Source organism: Neophocaena asiaeorientalis, unplaced genomic scaffold, assembly GCF_003031525.2.
Source record: "Neophocaena asiaeorientalis asiaeorientalis breed wild unplaced genomic scaffold, Neophocaena_asiaeorientalis_V1.1 scaffold79, whole genome shotgun sequence".
Taxonomy (NCBI): domain Eukaryota; kingdom Metazoa; phylum Chordata; class Mammalia; order Artiodactyla; family Phocoenidae; genus Neophocaena; species Neophocaena asiaeorientalis.
Genome location: NW_020175402.1, coordinates 5386017 through 5410480, shown reverse-complemented (window position 1 = coordinate 5410480; position 24464 = coordinate 5386017). Strand labels below are relative to the sequence as shown.

The 24464-nt window shown below is 53.2% G+C and overlaps 1 protein-coding gene across 6 annotated transcripts in view; it reads left to right on the top strand.

The window, feature by feature from the left end:
* Window positions 1-15917, top strand: part of FGR (FGR proto-oncogene, Src family tyrosine kinase) — a 17614-nt gene extending 1697 nt beyond the window's left edge. The window contains exons 1-13 of one of the 6 annotated variants that reach the window (XM_024766628.1): window positions 1699-1720; window positions 5595-5657; window positions 6607-6836; window positions 7309-7411; window positions 8230-8328; window positions 11378-11481; window positions 11726-11875; window positions 12555-12710; window positions 12807-12986; window positions 13565-13641; window positions 13879-14032; window positions 14866-14997; window positions 15106-15917. In XM_024766628.1, coding sequence (XP_024622396.1) covers window positions 6620-6836; window positions 7309-7411; window positions 8230-8328; window positions 11378-11481; window positions 11726-11875; window positions 12555-12710; window positions 12807-12986; window positions 13565-13641; window positions 13879-14032; window positions 14866-14997; window positions 15106-15314 — 1581 coding nt within the window. In that variant the 5' untranslated portion in view covers window positions 1699-1720; window positions 5595-5657; window positions 6607-6619 and the 3' untranslated portion in view covers window positions 15315-15917. Of the gene's footprint in view, window positions 1-1698; window positions 1721-5594; window positions 5658-6606; window positions 6837-7308; window positions 7412-8229; window positions 8329-11377; window positions 11482-11725; window positions 11876-12554; window positions 12711-12806; window positions 12987-13564; window positions 13642-13878; window positions 14033-14865; window positions 14998-15105 lie in introns of those variants that run through there. The other 5 variants (XM_024766627.1, XM_024766626.1, XM_024766630.1 and 2 more) reach the window with 5 other exon arrangements.
* The last annotated feature ends 8547 nt before the right edge of the window (window positions 15918-24464 follow it).

Here is a 24464-nt window from a genome sequence, read left to right as displayed (position 1 = left end):
TCCCCTGCCCCCCCCCCTTTTTTTGCTATTTTTTGTGTTTATGTTCATGGTATAAGCACTGGTTTGTCAGCAAGTTTCGCCGTTCTCAATTCCAAATAATACAAAGTTCAATATGAGTTTTATGGAAACTTCATTTTATTGAAACCAGTGATCCCTGAGTCCTTTGGCATCCTTCCATCTGTGTGTGGTGGTGGGAGAGCAGGGCTCTGTTCCCACTTCTAAGATGGGAAGATGGAGGTTTGGGAGTGAAGGACTGACAGGCTAGCAGTAGGGACCCAGAGTCCAGGGCATCCCGTCCCTGATGTGGTGAAGGAAGTAGCCAGAGATGAGGCCGGCGTTCCCCCCGAACCCTACCTAATCCCACGTAGCCCTCTGGAGGGGGGAGCGGGTGAGGAGGGGCGTGATGGAAGAAGGTATGGGGTTCCTGGGCTTCATGGCTGGCACCTGCTCCCCAGTGGGTGTGAAGTGGTGAGTGAGGGTGGAGAGTGTCTGTGGGTGTGCTTTGGGCTTTGAGTGAATGAGCATGGTCATGTGAGCATATGTGTGGGTGTTTGGGTGTTCTCTGCAGCCACCTGGGGCTGACGTGGCAAAGGAAGTGGCCAGACTTTCGGGAGGATGGGTAGGGAGACCCCAGAACTGGGGAAGGAGGAGCCAGGGCCCTTCCTGCACAGAGCAGACCAGGCTGGGCTACCATGGGACCCCGGGGAAGTCTGGCCACACAGTGGAATCTAGGCTCCTGTTCCCTCAGCTCCCCCTGGACCACCCATGGCTCCCATCCCCCAAGAATCTCCATTCCCTCAGGACTCCTATTTTAGAGGCTAATGGGTAGGTTTTCAGCAACAGATGAGAAACCACCTTTACCCACAAGAAATGGAGAAAATTCAGCTGACGCCCTCAGGGCCATGTGGAGGGGAAAGTGAGTGTGGCCTCTCTCCCCGATGTAGGCACCTGGCCCTACTGGGGTGGCAGAGTCAGACTCTGGTATGGCCTCTTAGCCCCTGGGTGTTCAGGGCTGGGGGTGGTAAGGCCTCAAGCAGGAATGGTGCGAGATGGTTGGAGGTCCTATGAGAGGCGAAGGCCTCAGTGAGGGAGATGGGGGGCTCAGTAAGGGCACTAGAGCCAGTGAGGGGTGGAGGGTCCCAGTGAGGGGTGGAAGCATTCATCAGGGGTGTCAGGCCTTGGCGAGGGACGGGGTGTGGCGGGGCTGAGACTTGGGCCTGCTCCTGGCCAGCCCAGAGCCCTGAGGAGGAGCCGGAACTCTTGCTGGATGGTGGTTTCCTGCTGCTGTTCAGTCCCAGTTCCCTTATGGTGAAATCCCCCAGGCAGCTGGGTCAGCTCAGCCCTCCCGCCGCACCCAGAGCACTTCTCTTTCTTCTCAGCCTTGCCACTCCTCCTCCTTCAGCCTCGGAGGGGGCTTCCTCAAGGGAAGGGAACAGAAGTGAAAGTTCACTGAGCAACTACTGAGTGCCCTGTGCTTTCAGGGGCTTGACTACAGTTGATACGCAGAAGCAACCCCATGAGGTAGAGATTTAGATTCCTATTTTCTAGGCGAAGGAACTGCAGCTCAGAGAGAAGTGAACTGACTTGCCCAATGTCTCAAGTTACTTGTCAGGCAGGGTAGAATTTGAGGCGAAATCTGTCTTCAGATCCCACAGGACGTCCTGGGTCTACATCAAAGCCCTGATGTGGCATTGGCAAGTATGGACCTCAAGAAAGATGGGTGAGCCTGGGGCTCCTATGTCCAGGAGTAGGGGTGGGAGGGAGGCAGGTTCCCTGCTGGGTGGCCAGCTGCCGTATGGCAGGGGTGGTGTGATCAGTTGGCCAGGAGCTGGGTAGGAAATATGACATTCACCAGTCAGGGACAGCATGACCTCCTGCTCAGGCTTTGGAGAGCATAGCCGGGAACAGAACTCTGGACCCAAATTAATAATCCTGGCTTTGAATCCCCTGTCTGGCTGTTTGACCTCCAGCAAGTGACTTCCCCCCTACACACAAGAGGGAGGTAGACTGATAAATGGTCCCTGGGGTCATTCTAGCATATGGTTCTCAGCCTCACTCAGCCACACTGGGCAAGAGCCTTCCCAATAACTGCACAGAAGGTACAGATGCAAAAACTGAGGCTCAGAGAGCTCACATTATTCACCCAAGGCCCCAGAGCTGGGTAGGACCACACAGAGGGAGATGCTGAAGGTGGGAACAACATGATCCAGGAATGGACCTCAGCTCTGACATCCACAACCTGATTTTGATCCAGATCAGACTTTGGAAACCAACTCCTGTCAACCAGATGTTCAAGAGGCATGTTTATTAACAGACTCAACTCCCTGCAGTGACCAGAACACTTGTAGCCGGTCTCTGAGCTAGTGCCTTTCTGGTGTTAGCAGACAGCCTAGATCAGCGCTGAGAAAAGAGAGACCTGGATTCAGATTCTAAGAGCTATGAAAATCAGTGATTGCCTGAGAGACCCTGGGCAGGTCACTTCCCCTCGCTGGGCTGTAATGAGAATTCAGGGCATGTAGCACAGGGCCTGGCACACTGTAGGTGCTCATTAAGGTACATACGTTATTGCTTTCACAAGGACTTCAAAATACAACATCGCTTATGACGGGCTTTGGAGCCAAATTGATTGGGGTTGCATTTTAGCTTCCCCTTACTTGCTATGTAGCTAATCTTAGGGAAGTTATTTAACACATTTGTGACTCAGCTTCTTTATCTGTAAAATAGGGGTAAAAATAAAACCTACCTCATAGGGTCACTAAATGAGATCAATCATGGGAATTGCTTGGCACAATGTCAGGCACTGAGTAGGTGTTTAATAAATTAGCATTTTAAAACTAATAGTCATTGCCCCCCCACCCCAGACTTTTAGGAAGTCAAATTACCCTCCTAGGAATTGGTGGCTGGTAGTTGAGATCAGAGCTAGGTGAGGACAGAGTCCTGGGGGGCTATTTTCATGCAGATGCCAAGCAGAGAGGACCCTACCTGCTCCCTTTCTCTTTTTCCTATCTTTAGCTCTTTAGTTCTCTGTCTCTGCCTCTCTCTTTCTCCGTCTCTGTCCCTCTCTGTCTCTCTACCTCTCATTTCCGTTTGTCTCTTCTCTTTGTTTCTTTCTGGCAGTGATATGCTGGAGCTAGCTAGCTGGTACTGGCTCTTGGGAGCTGATTCTGCGAATCTCTTTCCAGCCCAGCGTTCAGGAAGTCACTTCAGTAACTTGAAGTCAGCCATGGTGGGAATATTTACACCATGGAAATCAGCAACTGCTACAAATCAGGGCCTTTTCCCCCCCTTTTCTTTTAAGTCAGTATACCAGGATACCCTCACCCCTGCCCCCGCTGCCTTGCCAGGGCTCTCCCTAAGCCCATAGAGCCTTCCGCCTCCTTCTCGGAAGCTGACAGTTTCTGAACCCACGTTCCACTCCAGGCATGCAGAATTCTGGGCTCCCCTTAGGCTGATTTGAAAACATTGTGGTAACAGGTACCTGTGCATTGTTGGAAGTGGCCACATTGTATCTAAGTGGGGACCCAAGAGGTTGTATAAGTTTGTATCTCTTACAGAGGGGAGCTCTGTGTGGGTCTGTGACTCAGGGATGGGGGAGCTACATATATCTCTGGGTTTCCCTCTGGGGGCTCTGTGCACCTGTGCATGCTTGCAGGAATGGCTGTCATCATCTGTGTCTGTGACCAGGCAATGGAGAGAAGTGGTTCAGATCCTGGAACCAAACGCCAGGATACATCATCTGTGTGACCTTGGGCAAGTTTCTAAACCTCTCTGTGCCTCAGTTGCCTTATCAATAATTATAATACTTACCTCGTAGAGTTGTCGTGAGAATAAAATGAGGTAATATATATATAAAGCGTTGAATGCAGTGGCTGGCACAGAGGAAGTGCTATAAATCCTCCATATGCTATTCTTTTGGAGAGGCTGTGTGTGTGTGCATGTGTGTGTGTGCGTGTGTGTGTAGATGGGTGAGGGCTGAAGGTGTGTGTGTATTCACAGATGTCTGCATCTGTGAATCTGTACAGAGGAGCTCAGAGTCTCTGTGTGAGGCGCTGCGTGTAGCTGAGGTGACGTGTGTGCGTCTGAGAAGGTGTCGGGAGGGCCGTGTGGACCTGCGTGTAGGGCTCTGTGTTGTTTGAGATGTGCAATGTGTCTTCCTGTGAGAAGACCTCCATTCTCACCCTATAACCTTTGTTTTCATCTTACCCCCATCTGTTTCCTCAGTGCCTGAAATCCCCTCCCTTAGCTCTAGATGCCCCCCACCTCCACGTCTATTCTCTCCCTGAGTCTAACCAGCCCTGTAGCCCTTCAGACAGTGGCTTCACCCCAGGGGAGGGGTCCTGAGGTGAAGATCTCGGCAATGGCTTGGTGAACAGGGCCTATTTTGGGGCTCAAACCACAGCCTGCTTCACAGCTCACCACATGGGTGTCACCCCCCACACACACACACGGGAGAATGTTTACGGTGGAGCATGAGACAGGCTGGTGGGTCTAGAGTGGGAGTCAGGGCACTGATGTGACAGAGCCATCAGCTAAGCAGCTGGATCCAGTGGATCCAGGAAGGCTTCCTGGAAGAGGTGAGTAGTGCTGGGTAGGAGGGGCAGGACCCATAGAGAAGAGGGGGGAGGCTATCCATAAAGGGAACTGGACTTGGGAGTTGAGAAAAGCAAGACCGGGCACCTGTCCCAAGGATCCTTGGGCCCCTCTGGGAGAAATCAGGGTTCACTGGGTTGGTGAACCCTCTCATATCTCATATCTGAGGAAACCGAGCCCTCTCCCCAGCAGTTCCTCTCTGAGTGTTGCAGTGGCAGAGTTTCTGGAGGGGCGTGGAGAGCCCTTGCTCAATGACCTGCCTGCCGTGTCGCTCAGAGGACACAAAGGCTTGGCTCACTTAGGGGTTCCCCAAGGGACCCTGGTGGCTCTGGCTTCTGACCTGGGCCTTCCCCTGATGTGGGGATAAGAACAAGCTCTGGAGGTAGGTGTCCACCTACACTCAGCTACCAGATATAGTCCTGGGGTTGCCGGGGTTTACCCAGCCCAGGGTGGGAACAGAGGCAGCGCCCGGAGGCTGGGCTTGTTTTTAGGAGACAGTGACCAGAGGCCTGTAGTGAACTGAGCAGGGCTTGACAGAAATCCTATTAGAGACATGAGTCTAACCCAAAGATACGAGTGTGTGAGTGTATGAGTCTGTTAGCCTGAGAGGCAGCCTGTGGCGTGTGTGTGCCTGTGTGTGCTACCATGCATCAGAGCCTGGGCTCGTGTGAGAGTCAGTTGTGTTGGTGTGTGGCAGTGCTGGGGAGCACACTCATGCAAGTGTGCGCTGTGGGTACTGGTGTGTGACCGTGTGCTACTGTGGGTGCTACTCTATGTGTTGGTGTGTCAGGTGGATATGAGTGCGAGAGGGCTGGTGTGGTGGCGTGTCCTGTCTGGGAGTGGATGTATAAGTGAGCCGGGGCTGTGGGAAGGAAAATGAAGGCAGAAGGCACGCTAGGGCCGAGCCCGGGCCCCCTGGCTTCCCGGAGAGGACAGGCGCCGGCATCTGGCTGCAGGAACACTGGCAGAGACTTCACCTTCCGTGTCCTCTGTCTCGCCTTCAGGTCTCTGGCCCCTCCCAAGGACCATGCCGCAGCCCCACTGACCCAGGAGTAGGGGCCTGAGGGGTGAGTGGGAGGAATGGGGACTGAGGGCTCTCAGGGTCAGGAAATGGGGTAGGGGTGGCCTTTCTGGGCCCCACAATTCCTCACAGCCCCCTCCTCCTACAAGGACCCTGTTGCTAGGTAACAGATGGGGGAGCTGGAATGAGGCAGCTTGAAAGGCCAGAGGCTGGACCCACGACAGGAAATGGCCTTGATCCCCCTCTGCAGGGAAGCTCCAGGTGCAGGCACACAGCCCTCACACACACTTACACACGAACACACATTGATACATAGACATGCACACACACACAGAGACACACACATAACCCACAGAGACATGCACACCTACTTACACAGACCTACACACACAGATACACACACGCAGACAGGCACAAATACTCCCACTCAGGGCTATGCACACAGACGTGACACACAGATACAGAGGGACCCACTCACACACACACACCTGCATGCACAGTCACACACACACACACACAGGCACACACATGCACGCTCGCACAGAAACACACGCATACGTAATACTCATACAGACATGAACACACAGAGTCATCACATGCCATAAACACACACACTCATACACACACTCACATACACACACACACACCAGCAAATTCACAAATACTCAGAGATACACACACAAGCACTCTGACGGAGTCACGGAAACCCAACACATGGAAGCACTAGGAGGCAAAAGTATGTAAACGGACACAGCAACGTCGTGAAGCAGAACACCAGCCCCGTGGAGGAGACGCATACTCTCTCCACACACACTAAGACGCAACGGTGGCCCTGCCCCACCTTTATCCCTCACTAGGGAGGACACCCCCTACTCCAGGCCTGAGAGAGGAAGCTGCATGCCTGCGTGAGTGTGTGTGTGCAAGCGTGCGTGCATGTGTGCCTAGGGTGGCATATCTGGCAGGGGCCCCAAGTGAAGCATGCCCCCGTTCTGTAGCAGGGCACGTGGAATGGGCTGTGTGTTCTGCAAGAAGTTGGAGCCGGGGCCCAAGGAGGATGGTGGCCTGGAAGAGGACTTCAGGGGCTACGGGGCTGCAGACTGCTGTGGCCCTGCCCCTACTCAGGGCTGGCCTGCGTCCTCCTTCGCCCATATCCCCAACTACAACTTCTCCCCTCAGCCCGCCAGCCCCGCCTTCCTCAATGGGGGCACCGTCAGGGCCATCTCAGGTGAGTCCAATGGGCTGGAGTCAGGCACTGACCGGACCCTGGCAGGACCTAGGGGACGGAGACACTTGGACTTGCCCTTAGGAGCCTCCATTATGATTTGGGAGACACGGCCCTGCTTTTAGCGCACAGTCTGAGGGAGTATGTACAGCCCTACCCTCAGAAACCCCAGTCTGAGGGGGAGACATAGTTCTGTTCCCAGTCTGAGAGAAGGACTCTGATGACAGATGCCGGTGGAAAGTCTGCTTGGTGGGAGAGAGCAGAAGCGACTCCCCAGGGAGCCCCCAAGCGGGGAGGGATGGGCTTGAAGGTGTGTGTCCTGAATCCATGTCCAAAGCAGAAATCCACTGGATTCCAAAGACCTTTGCGATCCAGTGCACTGCAGCAGTGGGGAGGCATAGTACCTGGCTATGGAACAGGACTCTGGGGGTGCAGCCCCTGTGGTGCCCCCTGATGAGTAGCCCTGACTCTGCAGGGACTGGGGTGACCCTGTTCATCGCCCTTTATGACTATGAGGCCCGAACAGAGGATGACCTCACCTTCGCCAAGGGCGAGAAGTTCCACATCCTGAACAACATGTAAGTGATCAGGCCACCAGCTCAGGACACGGCCTAGACTGGGAGCAGGACCCAGAGAGGAATCCTACCTGGTCCTTGTCCTCAGAAAGCTCTAGCCTAGTTGGGGAGGGATACTTGACAACCACAAGCCGGGGTGGTTGCTACTATGTAGGGGAAGCCTGAGGAGCTATGGGCACAGAAAGAACACCAGCCATGGTCTCCAGGGTAGTAGTGATCAGGGCAGGCTTTCTGGAAGTGATTTCTAAGCTGAGACTAGAAAAATGAACAGACATTGAAAGAAGGGGTGAGAAAAAAGGAAGAGAGAGCGAGAGAGAATGAAACTAGAGAGAACGAAACTAAATGATGACTTCTGGAAACCACCAAGTGGTTCGGTATAGGTGGGCCATAAAGTATGAAGTGCAGAACAGAGAGAGCAGATCCTGGAGAGGTGGGTGGGAGCAGATTCTGCAGGGCTTTTTAAGCCATCTTTAGGAGTCTGGATTTTATCAAGAAGGAAATATAGCCATTGGAGGGGTTTTTAATGGAGAAGTGACCTAGTTAGCTGTCCACTGCCCGCCCAAACCCCAGCCCAGCTGAAGTGCCAGAAAAGAAAGCCAGGAGGCCCAGATGTCCCCAAACATATTCCTTCAGCAGGGAGAAGCTCCCGGGGCAGCTGCAGTGGCTGGGGGCAGAACAGACGAAAGCCTTGGGGAGGGTGTGTACCCAAGGTGAGGGGTTGGCAGGGCCAGTGTCCACCTGATCCTCGGTGTGACCCTGCCTGGCCCCATGGTGCCCCAGGGGCTGGGTTGCCAACGCCGCCGCCTGTTCTGTGCCTTCAGCGAGGGTGACTGGTGGGAGGCTCGGTCCCTCAGCTCTGGACAAACTGGCTACATTCCCAGCAACTACGTGGCCCCTGTGGACTCCATCCAGGCTGAAGAGTAAGTAGGGGTTGGGGGGAGGCCCAGCCTTACAGACAGGACCCTGGAGTCCAGACTCAAGGCCACCTCTTGGGCAAGTCACATCTCCACTCTGAGCCTGTCTCCTTACCTGTAATTCTGTAAGATCTTTGTGAGGATAAAAAGATAATAATGATGGCACTAAGAGTAAGTAAATATTATCTAGCATGTACTATGTTCTGGACACTATTCAAAGTGCTCCCTGTGCATTAACAAAGTTAGAAACTAATAGAATCCTATTTTACAAATGAGGAAACTGAGGTACAGAGAAATTAAATATCCTGCCCAGTTCACATGGCTAGTAAGTAGGTGGAGCTGGTATTTGAACCCAGATAGTCTGGCTACATTTGCTAAGCATTATATATATATAGCCTCACGGAGATAACAGCAGTGTATGAACTTTAAAAAAAAATTGTAAAGTGCTAAACAGATGGAAGGGGGCAGTACTTAGAATTAATTCTATTAGGAATCAGGCAAGTATCATTTATGGAGTATCTTGATGTAATTGAGATACTATGGCAGATACTTTACCTATCTAGATTCATTTAATTCTCACAGTAACACTATGGATGTTATTATTGTCCCATTTTACAGATGAGGAAACTGAGGCTCATAAAAACTCTTTATCTAGCCTCACGTATACATACATATATGGGAAAAGTAAAGATTGGAGAGACGGCAGAATGGGAGTCACCAGGACTTGGTGACTGATTTGCCATTGGGCTATGGGGAGTGGGAGGAATCCAGGGTGACCCAAAACCTTCTTGAGGAACTGAGTGGGTGCCATTTGCTAAAGTGGGGAACACAGGAGCAGGTACAGATACATGAGCGAGCTTGTTAGGTTGAATTCGTGGAGAGGAACACCCACATGGAAGAGACGGCCAGCAATTAGATTAGGTTGTGCTTTGTATGCGAGGTGCCCAGCCCATGCCAAGCCATGCCCCTGAATTAGCCCAGAGGAAGGGGCATCTTATTCTCATTGGAACTAAGCCTCCTTAGTTCGTTTGCTGTGGCTCCTGCAGAGGGCACACCTGGGCTGGGGTGGCAGGACTCTTCAGAGTGGAGATGATAAATAGAGCTGCACAGGGGAGTGAAGGAAGAGGGAGAAGAGTGAGAAAGAGATTGGCCCTAGGACCCAACTTTGGAAAGAGCTGTTGGAAAACCAGGCCAGGCTAAGTCAGAACAGCCAAGAGGGTGGAGGGGAGGTTTCAGGAAACAAGAGAGGGAGTGTCAGAGGCTGCCACTGGATTTGGCAGTGGGGGTGACCTTGGTGAGAGATCTCTCCATGTGAAGTGGGGGTGGAGGCCAGACAGCAGAGCCTGGGAGGGAGTGGGAGGTGAGGAAGTAGAGACCCAAGTGTGAAGTGCTTTTTCAAGTGAAGGAAGGTGAGAGATATAGCAGAATGTTGATGGCAGGATGGAGCTTAGAACGGTTTCCTTTGGGGAAGGAAGAAATGTGGGCATATGTAGAGGCTGGTGGTGGGATGGAGAGGCTGCAGATGGGGGCTGGTCGGTGGGGGAGAGGTGTCCTTGAGCAGATGGGAGTGAACGGGGTCCTGAGCTCAAATGGGATGAGGCCTTCATCTGGAGAGGGTGGCAGGAGGCATGGAGGAGAGGAGAGGTGATGAGGCAGAAGACGAGAGGTTTGGGGCAGTGTTGTGAAGTTCAGAGGGGCACTCCATGCAGTGTCATGGTTAAGAACAGTGTCGTGGTCAAGAGCGCGTGCCCTAGAGCAGACAGCTTAAGAGTCGAGTGGCTGTGGGTAAGTTGCTTTACCACTAGGCATTTCAGTTTTCTCGTCTGTCTAACGGGGGTTAATAATAGTACCTACTTCACAGTGTTGTTATAAGAATTAAATGAATACATATATGTATGACAGCAGAGCCTGACACAAAATAAGTGCTGTTATGCTTATGTCAATTATTAAGGATGTAGCTAATGTCATGGGTGTGAGTGGGGGCAGAGCATTGATAAAACTTGGGAATGTGTTCTGTCTGCGTAGTTCTTCAACAGTTTCTCCTTTCCCACCCTGCCTGCCCTCCTGGACACGCTATTCGCCAATGCCTTCCCCTCTTCCCCAAACTGTGCGTAGTACCCAGGTATGGATTGACAGTCCCAGAGTTCACTGAGACTGCCACCTCCCTTGATTTGAAAATTATGCTCCTTTTCATTCAGCCCAAGATGGTCACAGGCCAATTTAGTGATCAAACGACATCTGAGTCTTCTATGACACCTACGGTCACCTCGACTCTCCCAGTGTACTCTCACAGTTGGTTTCAGGCTACAGTTCAGTCCCAGAAAGAATATCCAAGAGACAGCAGGGATGCTTGAGGTCTGAGGTTGAAGTAGAGACTTAGAACAGCATCCAGATTTAAGAGAGTGGAGGAAAAGCAGCAGTCAGGGCTGGGCAGCAGCCGTCAAAAAGAGGGAAGAGGGAGTTCCCTGTCAGTCCAGTGGTTGGGGCTCGGCGCTTTCGCTGTCGTGGCCCGGGTTCAATCTCTGGTCAGGGAATTAAGATCCCACAAGCCACGAGGTGCAGCCGAGGGGGAAAAAAAGGAGGGGAAGAGAAGCAGGAAGGGGTGTCGTTCTGGACGACAAATGAGGAAAGGGTTTGAGATGTGTGCAGGGAGAGGAATCTGAGCGACTGCCTGCGATGGTGGGAAAAGAAGTAGGGTGGGTGGCAAAGGATTTCAGGTGGAGCTCATCAGCCAGCCCTGTGGGCAGGTCGGTTCCCCTCTCTGTGCCTCAAGTTCCTCATCTGTAAATGAGCCTATGGAAGGAGCGGTAGTGAGATGGACCCTGATGAGGTCACTGATGACCAGGGTTCTAGCAATTTAAATTCAAGACAAACCCAGAGAGTGGAGAGAAGTCTAACCTTTATTGGGCACCTTCTGTGTACCAGGTATTCTGCATTCGCCTTCTCTGTGATCCTCCGAATCAGGCTGAATCTTGGCTACTGAGGTGACTTTTCCCAGGAGGCTGAGTTGGGGGTTGAACTGGGTGTATCTGACTCTTGCCTGCCCTCCCAACAGGTGGTACTTTGGAAAGATCGGGAGGAAGGACTCAGAGAGGCAGCTGCTCTCCCCAGGGAACCCCCGGGGGGCCTTTCTCATTCGAGAGAGCGAGACCACCAAAGGTGGGGCTGTGCCACTGACCATACAACAGGGAAGCCTAGCCATTTGGGGGAGGCTAGGAGCAGTGGGGTGGGGCTTGGGACAGGGCCACGACTGGGACAGGGTTGGAGGGGCAGAGGTAAAACTGGGACTGGGTTCAGGGGATGTGGCCATCCAACCTCAGAGTCCCCAGCCCTTTGGGCCTCTCTGGGCTCCCAGACTGGGGATGACGAGGAAAGCTGGCCCAAAGGTGACCCTTGCCCACAGGCGCCTACTCCCTGTCCATCCGGGATTGGGACCAGGCCAGAGGCGATCACGTGAAGCATTACAAGATCCGCAAGCTGGACACAGGTGGCTACTACATCACCACGAGGGCTCAGTTCGACTCGGTACAGGAGCTGGTGCAGCACTACCTTGGTGAGGGCAGCCCTCAAGGCTGGCGTGTGCTTCAGATTCCTGAACCAGTCCGCTGAGACTGAGGCCCAGAGAAGGGGCTCCCAAAGCAGTGGTGGCTGGACCAGAACTAGAACCCAAATATCCGGGCTCCAGCCCAAGATCCTGCTCTGTAGGTTTCCAGAGGAAACTGAGGCATGAAGCTGTCCATGGCCAAACGACGCCCTCTAATGTCTGAGCTGGGTAGGAGACCGAGTGGGCCTGGCTTGGAGGATGGGCTGTGGTGTTGAGGGGAAGGTTAGCATCCATGCCTGGTTTCTGCTTTGGTTGGTTAGGCCAAGGATAGGTCCGTGGAAGGGTGAGAGCTTCATGTCCACACCTTTGTCTGGAATTCCCAAATCCATTTCTACCTGTCAGGCCCAGCTGGAGGCCATCTCTTATGGGAAGGCCCAGCTGGAGGCCACCTCTTATGCGAAGGCCCCCAATCCTTGCAGGGATCATCTCTCCCTCTGGTGCCACCTCCTTCCCTGGGCACCAACATGTTCACCTACTCAGTGGACCAGGTTGCCTTCTGCCCTGGGCTGTGACTGCAGCTCTGTCCTAGTTCCTTATAACTGATCTTGGGGGCTGGAGTGGGGTGAGGAATGTGTGGGCCATTCTGGTCTGCCTTTGACCTCCAACCTCCCAATCCCCCACTGCCCAGAGGTGAACGATGGGCTGTGCCACCTGCTCACGGCGGCCTGCACCACCGTGAAGCCGCAGACGCTGGGCCTGGCCAAGGACGCCTGGGAGATCAGCCGCAGCTCCATCGCGCTCGAGCGGCGGCTGGGTACCGGCTGCTTCGGGGATGTGTGGCTGGGTACGGAGGTCCTGGGAGCGGGGGCCGGGGCCCGAGGCAGGGGCGAGGGCTTGGGACGGCGGCGAGCCGGTCCTGACAAGCCTTTCCGCCCGACAGGCATGTGGAACGGCAGCACGAAGGTGGCGGTGAAGACGCTGAAGCCGGGCACCATGTCCCCGAAGGCCTTCCTGGAGGAGGCGCAGATCATGAAGCTGCTGCGCCATGACAAGCTGGTGCAGCTGTACGCAGTCGTGTCGGAGGAGCCCATCTACATCGTGACAGAATTCCTGTGCCACGGTGAGGGGCGGGGTCATGAGGCGGAGTCTGGAAGGGCGGGATTTGGGGCGAAGTTAAGGTGCGTGTCTCTGGGGGAGGAACTTGGGTGGCGACTTGGGATGGGGTGAGGAACAATGGGCAGGGTCCGAGTGAGGGGCCGGAATGAGTGAAAACACAGGAGCGCTGGGAGTGGGGGCGGGGCCAAGTTAGACGGGGCGGGCCCGGCCTGGGGGCGGAGCCTCGTGGGTGGTCAGCTGGTGGGTGGAGCTTGGGCGAGTGAAGGCGGGATCTGTGATGAGAAAGGATCTGGGGCAGAGTCTTAGTGGGGTTTGTCTAGGGAAGATGGAGGAAGAGAAGAAATGAGACATGGGCAGAATCAGGGTGTCTGTGAGAGTAGGGCCTGGGCGAGATCTGTGAAGGGTTGAGGCACCTGGCAGAATCCTGAGGGGAGGCGGATCTAGGGTGAGAGGCCTGGGAGCAAGGGATGGGGTCAAACTATGTGAGAGGAGTCATGGAGAGGGGCGAGGCCAAGCGAGAGAAGGCAAGCCTGGAGCTGGGAGTAGTGTCTTGATGCTGATTTTTTGAGTTCTCCTCCCCAGGTAGCTTGCTGGAGTTCCTCAAGGACCGGGAGGGCTGGGATTTGAGGCTGCCCCAACTGGTGGACATGGCAGCCCAGGTAAACTGGGACAACAGCCTTTAACTCTCAGAGCCCCTCCTATTATTTTCCACAAATCCCTGTGTCCTCAAACGCCTAGCCTACCCCTGGAAGTGCAGCCCCAGCCCCCTGGATCATCCGTGCGACCTGAGGCAGGGCACTGCCCCTCTCTTTGAGCCCCAGTCTGGAAAGTGGGTTTTTCAAATGATCCCTCACACAAGCCATGGTGTTCCCATCTCTCTATACCTTCGCCCCCAGGTAGCTGAGGGCATGGCCTACATGGAGCGCATGAACTACATCCACCGAGACCTGAGGGCAGCCAACATCCTTGTGGGGGAGCGGCTGCTGTGCAAGATTGCTGACTTTGGGCTGGCCCGTCTCATCGAGGATGATGAATACAACCCCCATCAAGGTGCCCTGCCTCACCCCACCTTCCAAGAGCTCCCCAGTGCACCAAGGGGCTGCCATGGGGCCCCACCTTCCCGCAGACCATCCGGGACATTCCCACTCTGATGTAGTGTAAGAGGCAACTCTGGGTTCAAACCCAGCTCCTCCACTTACCAACCATGTGGACTTGGGCAAGTCACCTAACCCCTCTGGGAGCTGTCTTTTCTCACAATAAAATTCTCAGTGAAGGGCTTCCCCTCCCGCAACCAAAAAAAAAAAAAAAAAAAAAAAAAAATTCTCAGTGAAAATATTCAGACAACAGTAAGTCAACAGATATTTATCAAGCACCTACTATGTGCAAGGCACTGCTATAAATCTCAAGTGAAAGACCGTAGAGTGTAATAGGGAAAATGCTGTAGCCAGAATGCCTGGGTATGAATCCTAGACACTTACAAGCTGTGTGATTTGGGCAAGTTATTAACTACTCAGTGCCACCTTTTCCTCTTCTGCACAATGGGGATAATAATAGTAATAGTAAAAAAAATAGTAATAAAACTCACAGGGTTTTCATGAAAGTTAATTGAATTAATGCACGTAAATCGCTTAAAATGGTGCCTGGCACATGGTAAAGGTTATACAAGTGTTAGCTATCATTATGATGAGAATTATTACAATGTTTGTAAAGTGCCCGGTACTATACTAGACACAGTAACAAGTGCTGGCTAGATACCAGGTCTTTTCTGTTATGCCCAGAGACCTCTGTGCTTAGGGTCTCCAGTCCTAAAGATGCCATTCTCTTAATCCAGCTGTTCCCAGGGATTTCTGCACTAACTCTCCCTTCTCCCCCAATCTCCCCAGGGACCAAGTTCCCCATCAAGTGGACAGCCCCAGAGGCTGCCCTCTTTGGCAGATTCACCATCAAGTCAGATGTGTGGTCCTTTGGGATCCTGCTCACTGAACTCATCACCAAGGGCCGAGTCCCCTACCCAGGTTTGCTGGGAGGTGGGGAGGTGGAAGGGTGGTCATGGGAAGGGCTTCTTCCTGGTTGCCTCTTCAGGAGGGGCTAAGCCCCCTGACTGACGGATCCCCACCCTCCAGGCATGAATAAACGGGAAGTGCTGGAACAGGTGGAGCATGGCTACCACATGCCGTGCCCCACAGGCTGCCCAGCATCCCTGTACGAGGTCATGGAACAGACCTGGCGTCTGGACCCGGAGGAGAGGCCTACCTTCGAGTACCTGCAGTCCTTCCTGGAGGACTACTTCACCTCCACAGAACCCCAGTACCAGCCTGGGGATGAGACATAGCCTGTTTGGGCATCAACCACCTCTCTGGGGGTGCTCACCAGCCCTTCCAATTGCCAGGGCTCTGGTCCCAAAGCCCCGCAGGCCTAGAACCCTATAGAGTCCTAGCATGTCAGAGCAAGCAAGTTGCTTTTGGCATCATCTAGGGCAACCCATTCATTTTAAAGATGAGGCAAATCAAGGCTCAGAGATAACCCCTCACCAACTCTGGCCCCAAGCTCTATTTCTCTCCTTCCCACTTCTGCCCCTGCATGCCTCTAGTCTTCCTGTCTGCACTCCCCCCACAAAAGAAATGCTCAGATCTTGTCTAGTTATTTATAAAACTGTATATCCTTTCCCTCACTTATCTCCTGTCCCTGCTTTCCTACCCTGTCATCCCACCCTGGTCCTGGCCCCCAGAATTCACCTCCTACTCAATTCTCTCATGTCTGTAAGTTACAAAGAGAGGGAAAGACTTTGCCGGATCCCTTTCCTGCTGGGTGGATTCTGTAGTCCAGGACTGAGGTCCAAGCCCAGGGTGAAGGAGAGTGTTGCTGAGGGCTCATCCCCTCTCTGAATCATGTGTGTGTTTACTGATTTTGTAAATAAGAAAAGTGACAATATGAATCCTTGAGCCGTGAAAATCCCTTCCTGTGGGAGGGATGGTGGTCGGTGGGAGGTGAGTGGGGTTGCTTTGGCCGCTGGGAGGCAGGGGAGGTAAGAGAGCACCCTAATGCCTACTAAGCACAGGGCACCCAAGGTGCCCTAGGACACCCCAAAGTCCTGAAGCTCATCCCCTTGTGAGTTTAGGGCGAGTTGAGAGTTGGATATAGAAGACAGGTAACTGCAGATCAAAACATCTCCTTCATTACTGATGTGGCTTTCAATCTGCATGCAGTGGTTTTGCTAATTCTTTACTTGATTTCAGCAGATCTACTGTTCATCACAGGCACCACAGAAGACCCTCAGGCCTCCCCGAGTGGGGCAGGGGGAAGACCACAGTGGACCCTCTGCAGCTCCCCAGAAGGGACAAGGGGTGGGTGGGGAGAGGCCTGAGAGTCTAGCTCATTGGATTTCATTTGGGGCAACTGTGCCCCCAGGGGCCTTCTGGAGAGGTTTGGAGGCAGTTTTGTTAGTCACAATGACTGGGGGCTCCTACTGGCATGTAGTGGACAGGGAGGGGGGTGCTTAACAGCCTGCCATGTACCCTGCAATGAAGATTTGTCGCCCCCCGCCGGCTCCCCCTTTGAGAGACTCCAGCAGCTGATGTGCCTCCGGGTGGAAACAAGACGAACAGGGAGGGCTTCCCTGGTGGCGCAGTGGTTGAGAGTCTGCCTGCGGATGCAGGGGACACGGGGTCGTGTCCCGGTCCGGGAAGATCCCACATGCCACGGAGCGGCTGGGCCCCTGAGCCACGGCCGCTGAGCCTGCGCGTCCGGAGCCTGTGCTCCGCAATGGGAGAGGCCACAACAGTGAGAGGCCAGCATACTGCAAAAAAAAAAAAAAGACGAACAGGGAATAAGGATTCCCACCTCTCCCATCAGGAAGCTGTTGACCCCTGACTTATTAAGGAAATGGCCAGGGGAAAGAGTCTGGGGGTTGGGAATCACTGCTACGCTTGGCAGACAATGACTAAGCATTGACTCTGTGAAGGGCCATTTGCTAGGCAGGACCCTGGGAACACAAAAATGAACAAGACCTGTCCCTGTCCTAGAAGAGTTCACAGTCAGGCTGGGTAGAAATAATAATAACTCATTTATTAAGTGTCAGCTGAATGCCGGATGTGTTTACATCCATCTTTTCATTTAACCCATTCCTGAATCTGCTTCTATGATTAGCCCCCCTCCATTTACAGATGAGGAAACTGAGGCCCAGGGGTTACATGATGTACCAAGGTCACACAGATATACGTGACAGAGCTGGGATTTGAACCCAGGTCTCACACCAAGGCCCATGATCTTTCTACCAGACCTTGCTGCCCCTGGGCCTTGGGAAAAGATCCTATCTGTCCCAGGTGGATGTCTGGGTGACCCTTCTCTCTCGAAATATTGGTAGAAGGAGTCCCTGGAAACCCCCCAAGCTGAGTGACTTAAAGGAAAGTGGATGAGGTGGCCAGTGCAGATGGAGCATTCCCTGTGCTCAGCCCTGTGCTGGGGATGGCTGAACAGGAGCGATAAGATGAGTAGAGGCCAAGTGGCTGCTTAGAGAAGTGGTCACAGGAGTGGGAGCCTTAGCTCTGTACATTCCAACTCTCAGGGGCCAAGGCTTCCAGAAGGCCATGGTCTCTGGCAAACCAAACTCACAAGAGCCTGATGTATAAACCAGAAGCCTAGTGTTTCCACCTGCCATGGAGTAAGCAGATAAGAGCACAGTTCTGGAGCTGTAGTGTAGTATTGTGAATCTTGCCTCTACCACTTGCTAGCTGTGCCACTTAGTGCAAGCTATTAATCTCTCCGAGCCTCAATTTCTTCATCTTTGAAATGGAAAGAAACGCACAATACATGTTAGCTGTCTTTGTCACTACCACTTACAAATCATTTACCGTATGCCAGACATCCTCCTAAGTGCACAGAGCCCTATAAGGTGAGGGCTATTATATCTTGATTTTACTAATAAGGAAACTGAAGCGCAGTGAAGTAAATAGATTATAAGACATAATGGCAGAGCAGGGGCTTGAACCAGGTCCTCTGACTCCAAAATCAGTGCTCTCAGTATCTAGAGTCTTTTCCTGGGACCAGACTATTCCTGTCTGCCCAAAGGGGCTCTGCCTGGCACCTGGATGTCCATTTAGTTTAAATGGAGGCCCAGCAGGGCAGTGAGCCACCTGGAGTCCACCAGGCCCCCATGACTCCTCAGCAGAGACCAGAGCCACCTGAGCCTGGAATCCCTATGTCTACTGGTTCCCTGTCCCTCCCTCTGGTGCAGCGGAACGAATTCTCCCTTGCACCCCCGTTTCTGTGCATCCTTCTGTTCCCTTCAGATAGAGCACAAGGCAATTGATTAGGCCTCTGTCTTCTCAATTTCAATCACATCCTCGCCCCGCCTCCCTGAGATTACAGGCGGGTCACCTTGATTGCAGTTTCCACCGTTCACAAAACCCTTCAGTCATTTACAAAACCATCTCTCGTCTCATTCACTCCCCCACCTGGCTCTTCTCTTCTGTGATGCGTGATTTTACTGGCTTAAGACTCAGAGGGCAATTTTATTTCCAAGTTCATGGTGGGGGAGGAGGACACCTAATTGACTAATGCTGGATGTTTCACAGGCCTCGTCTAATTTGAGCCTCGCCATGAGGCAGTGCAGACGTATCATTATTCCTGTTTTACAAAAGTGGAAACAAAGACTCTGAAAGACAACGCTTGCTCAAGGTCATCCAGCTGGACGATACAGTCAGGATTTGAACACAGGTTTGTGTGACTTCAAAGTCTTGTGCGTCCCCCTGTGTCACATTGCCTTATTTGATGGAGCAGCATGGGAAAGTATAATACTAAACCAGAGACAGGGCCAGGGAGGATAGGGGGCGGGGGTAGCCCCATATGTGTTGAGGGTTGTTTTCATAAAAGAGCCAAGTCATTTATTAATTTCACACACATCTACTGATGTCTCTTGTAGGCTGGTCCTTTCCAGGAGACAGAACAGTAAACAATTACAACACTTAGGGGCAAGGTCAGTCTGGAGGCCAAGGGAGACTTCTTGGAGGAGGTGAAAGAAAAGTCTGCTTGATGAAGCAGCCAGAGGGTGAGATCATCTCCCACTGAGGGAATGGCATGTGCAAAGGTCCAGAGGTATGGGAGAGCAAGGCCAAGTCAGGCAAGAGCAAATAATTATGTATGGGAAGGTTGAGGGAAAAGATGAGGCATATAAGCAGATGGTTGGAAAGTCAAGGCAAGAGGTAGGAGGGTGAGAAAACCAAGGGTTATGGTCCCTGAGTTGTGGAGAAAAGTCAGAGAGAAAAAATGTCGGTGCCCCAGGACCTATTGGGATGAGTCTGTGCTGGATCCCGCTGCTCCAGTTCTGAGCTGGGTGGACCCACTATCCACTCCAGGAGTTCTCTCCCAGGTACAGTATCAAAGCCTCCCTTCTACCCGGCCATCCACATCCATCACACCACACACACACACACACACACACACACACACACACACACACACACACACACACACCCTGGACGGTTTTGCAGTGATGTCCATACTCCCTCTAGTGGTCACTCTGGGCACTACACCCAAAACTTTCGTCCGAGACAGGAGGACCAGGTCCCTTCAGAGCCTCCCAATGCATCAGAATGGGAGAGACAGTAATTCAGTACAGTTCCTGCTCTCAGAAATCTCACAATGTAATGATAGTGAGAGTGAAGGAGACAGGCACAGGCAGAAGATGTAGGAGAACAGGGGAGGGTCCTAACTCAATTGGGCAGGGGGAAGTCTTCTCATTAGAGGTGTTGCTTCACCACCGGAGACCTGAAAAAGGAGTGAAAGTTTGCTAGCAAGAAAGAAGCAAGCAAGAGAGGGGCATTCCAGACTTGACAGAATTAAGTAGCTCAGAGGCAGGAAATGGGACCGTGCAGAGAGTTACAATTAAGTAGGTGTGATTGGAGTGAAAAATTTGAGGGGGATCAGTGGCTAAAGATGAAGATGACGAGGTAGGCAGGGGGTCTTGTCTGCCATTGCCCTCGGGCTAGGATTCCAAACCTTGGGCCACGGAAGCCACTGAAGGGTTTTGAGCAGGGTAATAACAGAGTCAGATTCACTTTCCAGAAGGAACCCCTTGGTGACCAACACGGAGGAAGGATGGGAGGGGAAGAGGTGGGAGAGGAACAACCTTCTTGGACACAAAGAACCACACCAGGTCACACTCATAGGAGAAAACAGAGCTTTGGGCAGGCCTGTGAACCAGACATATCAACACACGTGATGACACCTACAGACATGTCAGTGGGACCCCAGGCTGAGCACCCAGACAAAAAAACACATACTGACAGACGCTCAGACATATAACTCAAGTCCTCGAGCCAAAAGGAAACCAAGAACACACATTTACCCCCAGACACAGGCTGACACTGAGAACCATGCATGCCCTGATGGACACAGGAATTCACACACACACACACACACACACACACACACACACACACACGCAGTGTGGCTGTCAAGGGCTCTACCCTGCCCCCCTCTCTCTCCCCCTGGGTCCCTCACCACCTCGGGCAGGAACAAAGCTGACCTTTGCCCTCTGGCCTCTGGCCTCTCCTCCCACACCCCCTGCCCAGAGGGAGGAGCTGTTTGAAGTCTGGGCTGCAGCTGGGGTTTCCTGTTGCCTGGAAGAATGTGGGAGGACTTTCTGGGAGGGGTGAGTGCAGGGAGGCTAGCCCATGAGGAGGGATAATGGGGACCTGGGGGCCTTGGTTCCCACTGTACCACAGTGAAGGAGGGCTTCCTGCTTCCATGGTCTCTTGGGCCCCAGCTCTGAGCCGTTCCCATCCAGAGGAGGGGAAAACCAAGGCCATAATGGCTCCAGTCCAACGGGCCTCTTGCTCCTGGGTCAGTAGCTCAGTGGCTCAGGACAGGCCCTCAACCTCTTTTGGCCCAGTTTCTCCTTCTGTGGACTGGGATGAATCCCTCTCCAGCAATCCAGACCTTTCCTGAGGTAGCTCCAAGAGTGGGACCAACCCCAGAACTTCTGTAGTCAGGGAAGGCAAGGCTCCCTTCACTCTGCCCTTTCCAGGAGCTCCAGGGGCCTGGTTCCAGGCTGCTGTGACCTCTCAGTTATTGTCATTATTATTATCATGAGTTAATAATCCCTCAGCATGCCCGTGCCAGTTTTCAAAGTGCTTTCACATCCATGTGTTCAATAAAACTTCTCAACAGCTTTGCCTGTAACACAGAGAAAGGATTACTCCTCAACTTTACACATGTGGAAATTGAGACTCAGAGAGTTTTAAGGACACACAAGTAAAAGCAGAATCAGAACCAGGTCTGGGGAATTCCCCGGCAGTCCAGTGGTTAGGACTCCATGCTTCCACTGCAGGGGGCCCAGGTTCGATCCCTGGATGGGGAACTAAGATCCTGCATGTCGCTTGGCACAGCTGAAAAAAAGAACCAGGTCTGTCTGGCTCCTATTCCACATGGCCTCCAAACCCTTAGGCCCTACAACTTTACCTCTGGACTCTCACCTCTATTTCCTGGGGTCTAGCTATACCACCTTCTGCTTACATTGAATCAAAAATGGCTGGAGTGGGCTTCCCTGGTGGCGCAGTGGTTGGGAGTCTGCCTGCCAATGCAGGGGACATGGGTTCGAGCCCTGGTCTGGGAAGATCCCACATGCCGCGGAGCAGCCTGCCCCGTGAGCCACAATTACTGAGCCTGCGTGTCTGGAGCCTGTGCTCTGCAACAAGAGAGGCCGCAGTAGTGAGAGGCCCGCACACCACAACTAGAGAGAGCCCTCACACAGAAACGAAGAGCCAACACAGCCATAAGTAAATAAATAAAAATTAAAAAAAAAAAAAAAAAGGCTGGAGTGAGCAGAACCCAGAAAGAATGATGCAGGTTCTTCCAGGACCTGGGTTCCCTCCTTCAAGTCTGCTTTCTCTGGGAGCTTATAGCTACCCTGCCCAGCCTGAAGTGACCCCAGATGCTGTTTTTGAGGACTGGGTAGCCCCCATTCAGACTAGGCTGGTGAAGCAGAGATGTCAATTAGACACTAGGTGGCAGCAGCCACCTACAGGAAGACTCAGCTTGAGTTTGGGGAGACCACCCCCCCTCACCCAACACAATTTTAAGAGGCTCCAAGAGAAAGACCAGCCCCCAAATGACTGGGAAACCCTGTGATGCTTGGTTTCCAGCTATGCCCAACACCTTAGGGACTAAGCACCCATCCTGTCTGGGGAGGGGGCCTCTGAAGCAGCCTGGAGTGGGAGGGGAATGCATGGACAACCCCACCTAACTTCTATTCCCCTCTCACTCGTGGAGCCATGGGCCCTACTAACCTTGCACCTTATGACCTAACCTCTCCCCTCCCATGCGTTTCCCAAATGTCTTTTCATCCCAATCTACCTGGGGCTCCCTATTTCCCAGAAGCTATCCTGTATGCCCACCCAATTCCCTCCCCAAATTTGATTCACCTTAGGTGGGATCTTCATGCCCTTGGGCAGAGCCTAATAGGTAAGGATGTTGTGAGGGGGTAAAAGAAAGGGGAACCTGGACCTCTCCTATGCTCCCCAGTGATAAGTCTCACCAGTGGGGGACCAGCTGGTGCAAGATGCCAAAGTCCCATCTATTTGTGATAACTTTAGACTCAGGCTTTGGAGGTGCAAAGGGCCCCTAACGACTTTAACCACTGCTTTTATTAATATCTGACCTTATAACTGTTCCCATTCAATGAATAAGTCTTTGAACCCAGGGCTTGCCTGCAAGGAGAAGCTGCTCCCAAATGGGGGGCCTCTGCCACTGGCCATGCCAGCCCCATGATGCCAGATCAATAGGTGTACTATTTAGACCCTAAACCTCTCCCACGGCTGCTGTGCCCCGGTCCCCGCGAAGGGCCAACAGAGAGTGCCCCCTAGATCCCCTCTTTTGCCCTCTAGGGGTTCCAGACTGTCTAGAGGAGGGGCTTGGGAGGGGTGGAGGTGTAGGGAAGGTGGTGACAGGGAGCTGCAGTTGGCAAAATGACACCACCTGCCTTTGTCACATGCTGGCCCTCACCTCGCAACACCCCGCAGGGCCAAAGGAAGAGTCAGAAACAGGTGGGCCAAGGACAAAGGCACCGCTGAAGAAACTTCAGACATGGGGCAAGACAGAAAAAAGCCAGCAGACACTGGACAAAGGAATGTCAGACACACAGATGAAGTGGGACTAGCGCAGGACCAGTCAGGGCCGGTGCTGGTAGACACCGAGGACTGGGCAGCCACCATGCATTATTCATCTCCATGTCCCCTGTGAGCCCTGCATACCTCAGTTAACATTTGTCGAATTGAAGTGCCAAGGGAGGACACACAGACACTGGGAGAGAAGGTCAGACAGAGACCTGCAGAGTCAAAGCTCCCTGCCACGGCCCAGAGGTTAAGTAGTGGGCTTTGGAATGAAACGGATCCTGGTCTGGCTGGGCTCTACCACTTCTTCAGTGGGTGTCATGGGCCTCAGTGCCCTCATCTCTAAAATGGAAATGATAACAATACCATTTCACCAGGTCTTTGCAGGACTCAAGAGCCCTGCGGTGTTCAGTAAATGGCAGCAGCAGCAGTTTTCCTTTCCGGGCTGTCCAGATACCTCCCCTCGGTAACCAGGCCCTGGCAGTGCACATTTCCATCTGTGGGGATAGGCCAGGCAGGGGGCCCAGAGCGAGGGGCTGGATAACAGATGTGACCTGAAGAGGAGGTAGGTGAAAGTGCTGAGTCCAGCCCCCTGGGCACAGCAGGGGCTCTGAACTGTTGAATCTGAATGTTGCTTCCTGACACAAGGAAAAAGCTCAGTCGAATTCAGGAAGGCAAGGTGTGTGTGTGTGTGTGTGTGTGTGTGTGTGTGAGAGAGAGAGAGAGAGATCTGTGGATTATCCAGGAATTTGTGCCCTCGCCGCCCTTGGACTTCTAGAAACACTAAGCTTTGGTGGGGGTCGCTAAACCCAGAGCTCAGAACTTGAGACGGGGTCACTGAGTGAGGAGGAGGTGCTGGTGGGCTTTGAGGCTTCTAGAGCAGCCCTCTTGCCATAAACCCTTGTGCTTTACTCAGTAGGAAACCTTTTCATAAAGGGAGAATGCCCCCGAATTCAGGGAGCCGGTCCTCTCCTCTTTCTTTTTCCTCTCTTATTTAATTGGGATGCCCCAGAAAGTAGCAGGCCCTTTAGCTAATCCCTCGATTCCCTATTCTACCCTCATTCCCTTCGCAGACCCCGCCCCTTCGCTCCCGCCCCTAACCTCCGCTCAAGCCAGAGCCCCCGCGGGGGACTAGGAACGTGGGAAACGTTCCCAATCCTTGGGGAGAACCAGCACCCCTTGGTAAAACAGGACTCGCCCCGGCCGGAGGGGCCCGGGCGCTGGGGTCCCTGCAGGGTCCCGGCCGCGCCGTCGGAGCTGCTGGCACCGCCCCGCCCGCCCCGCGCGCCGAGCGGCCGAGGCGGGGACTACAAGTCCCGGCGTGCCGCGCGCGCGCTCCCCCCTGGGGTTCCGGATGGTGAGCGGCGAAGGTA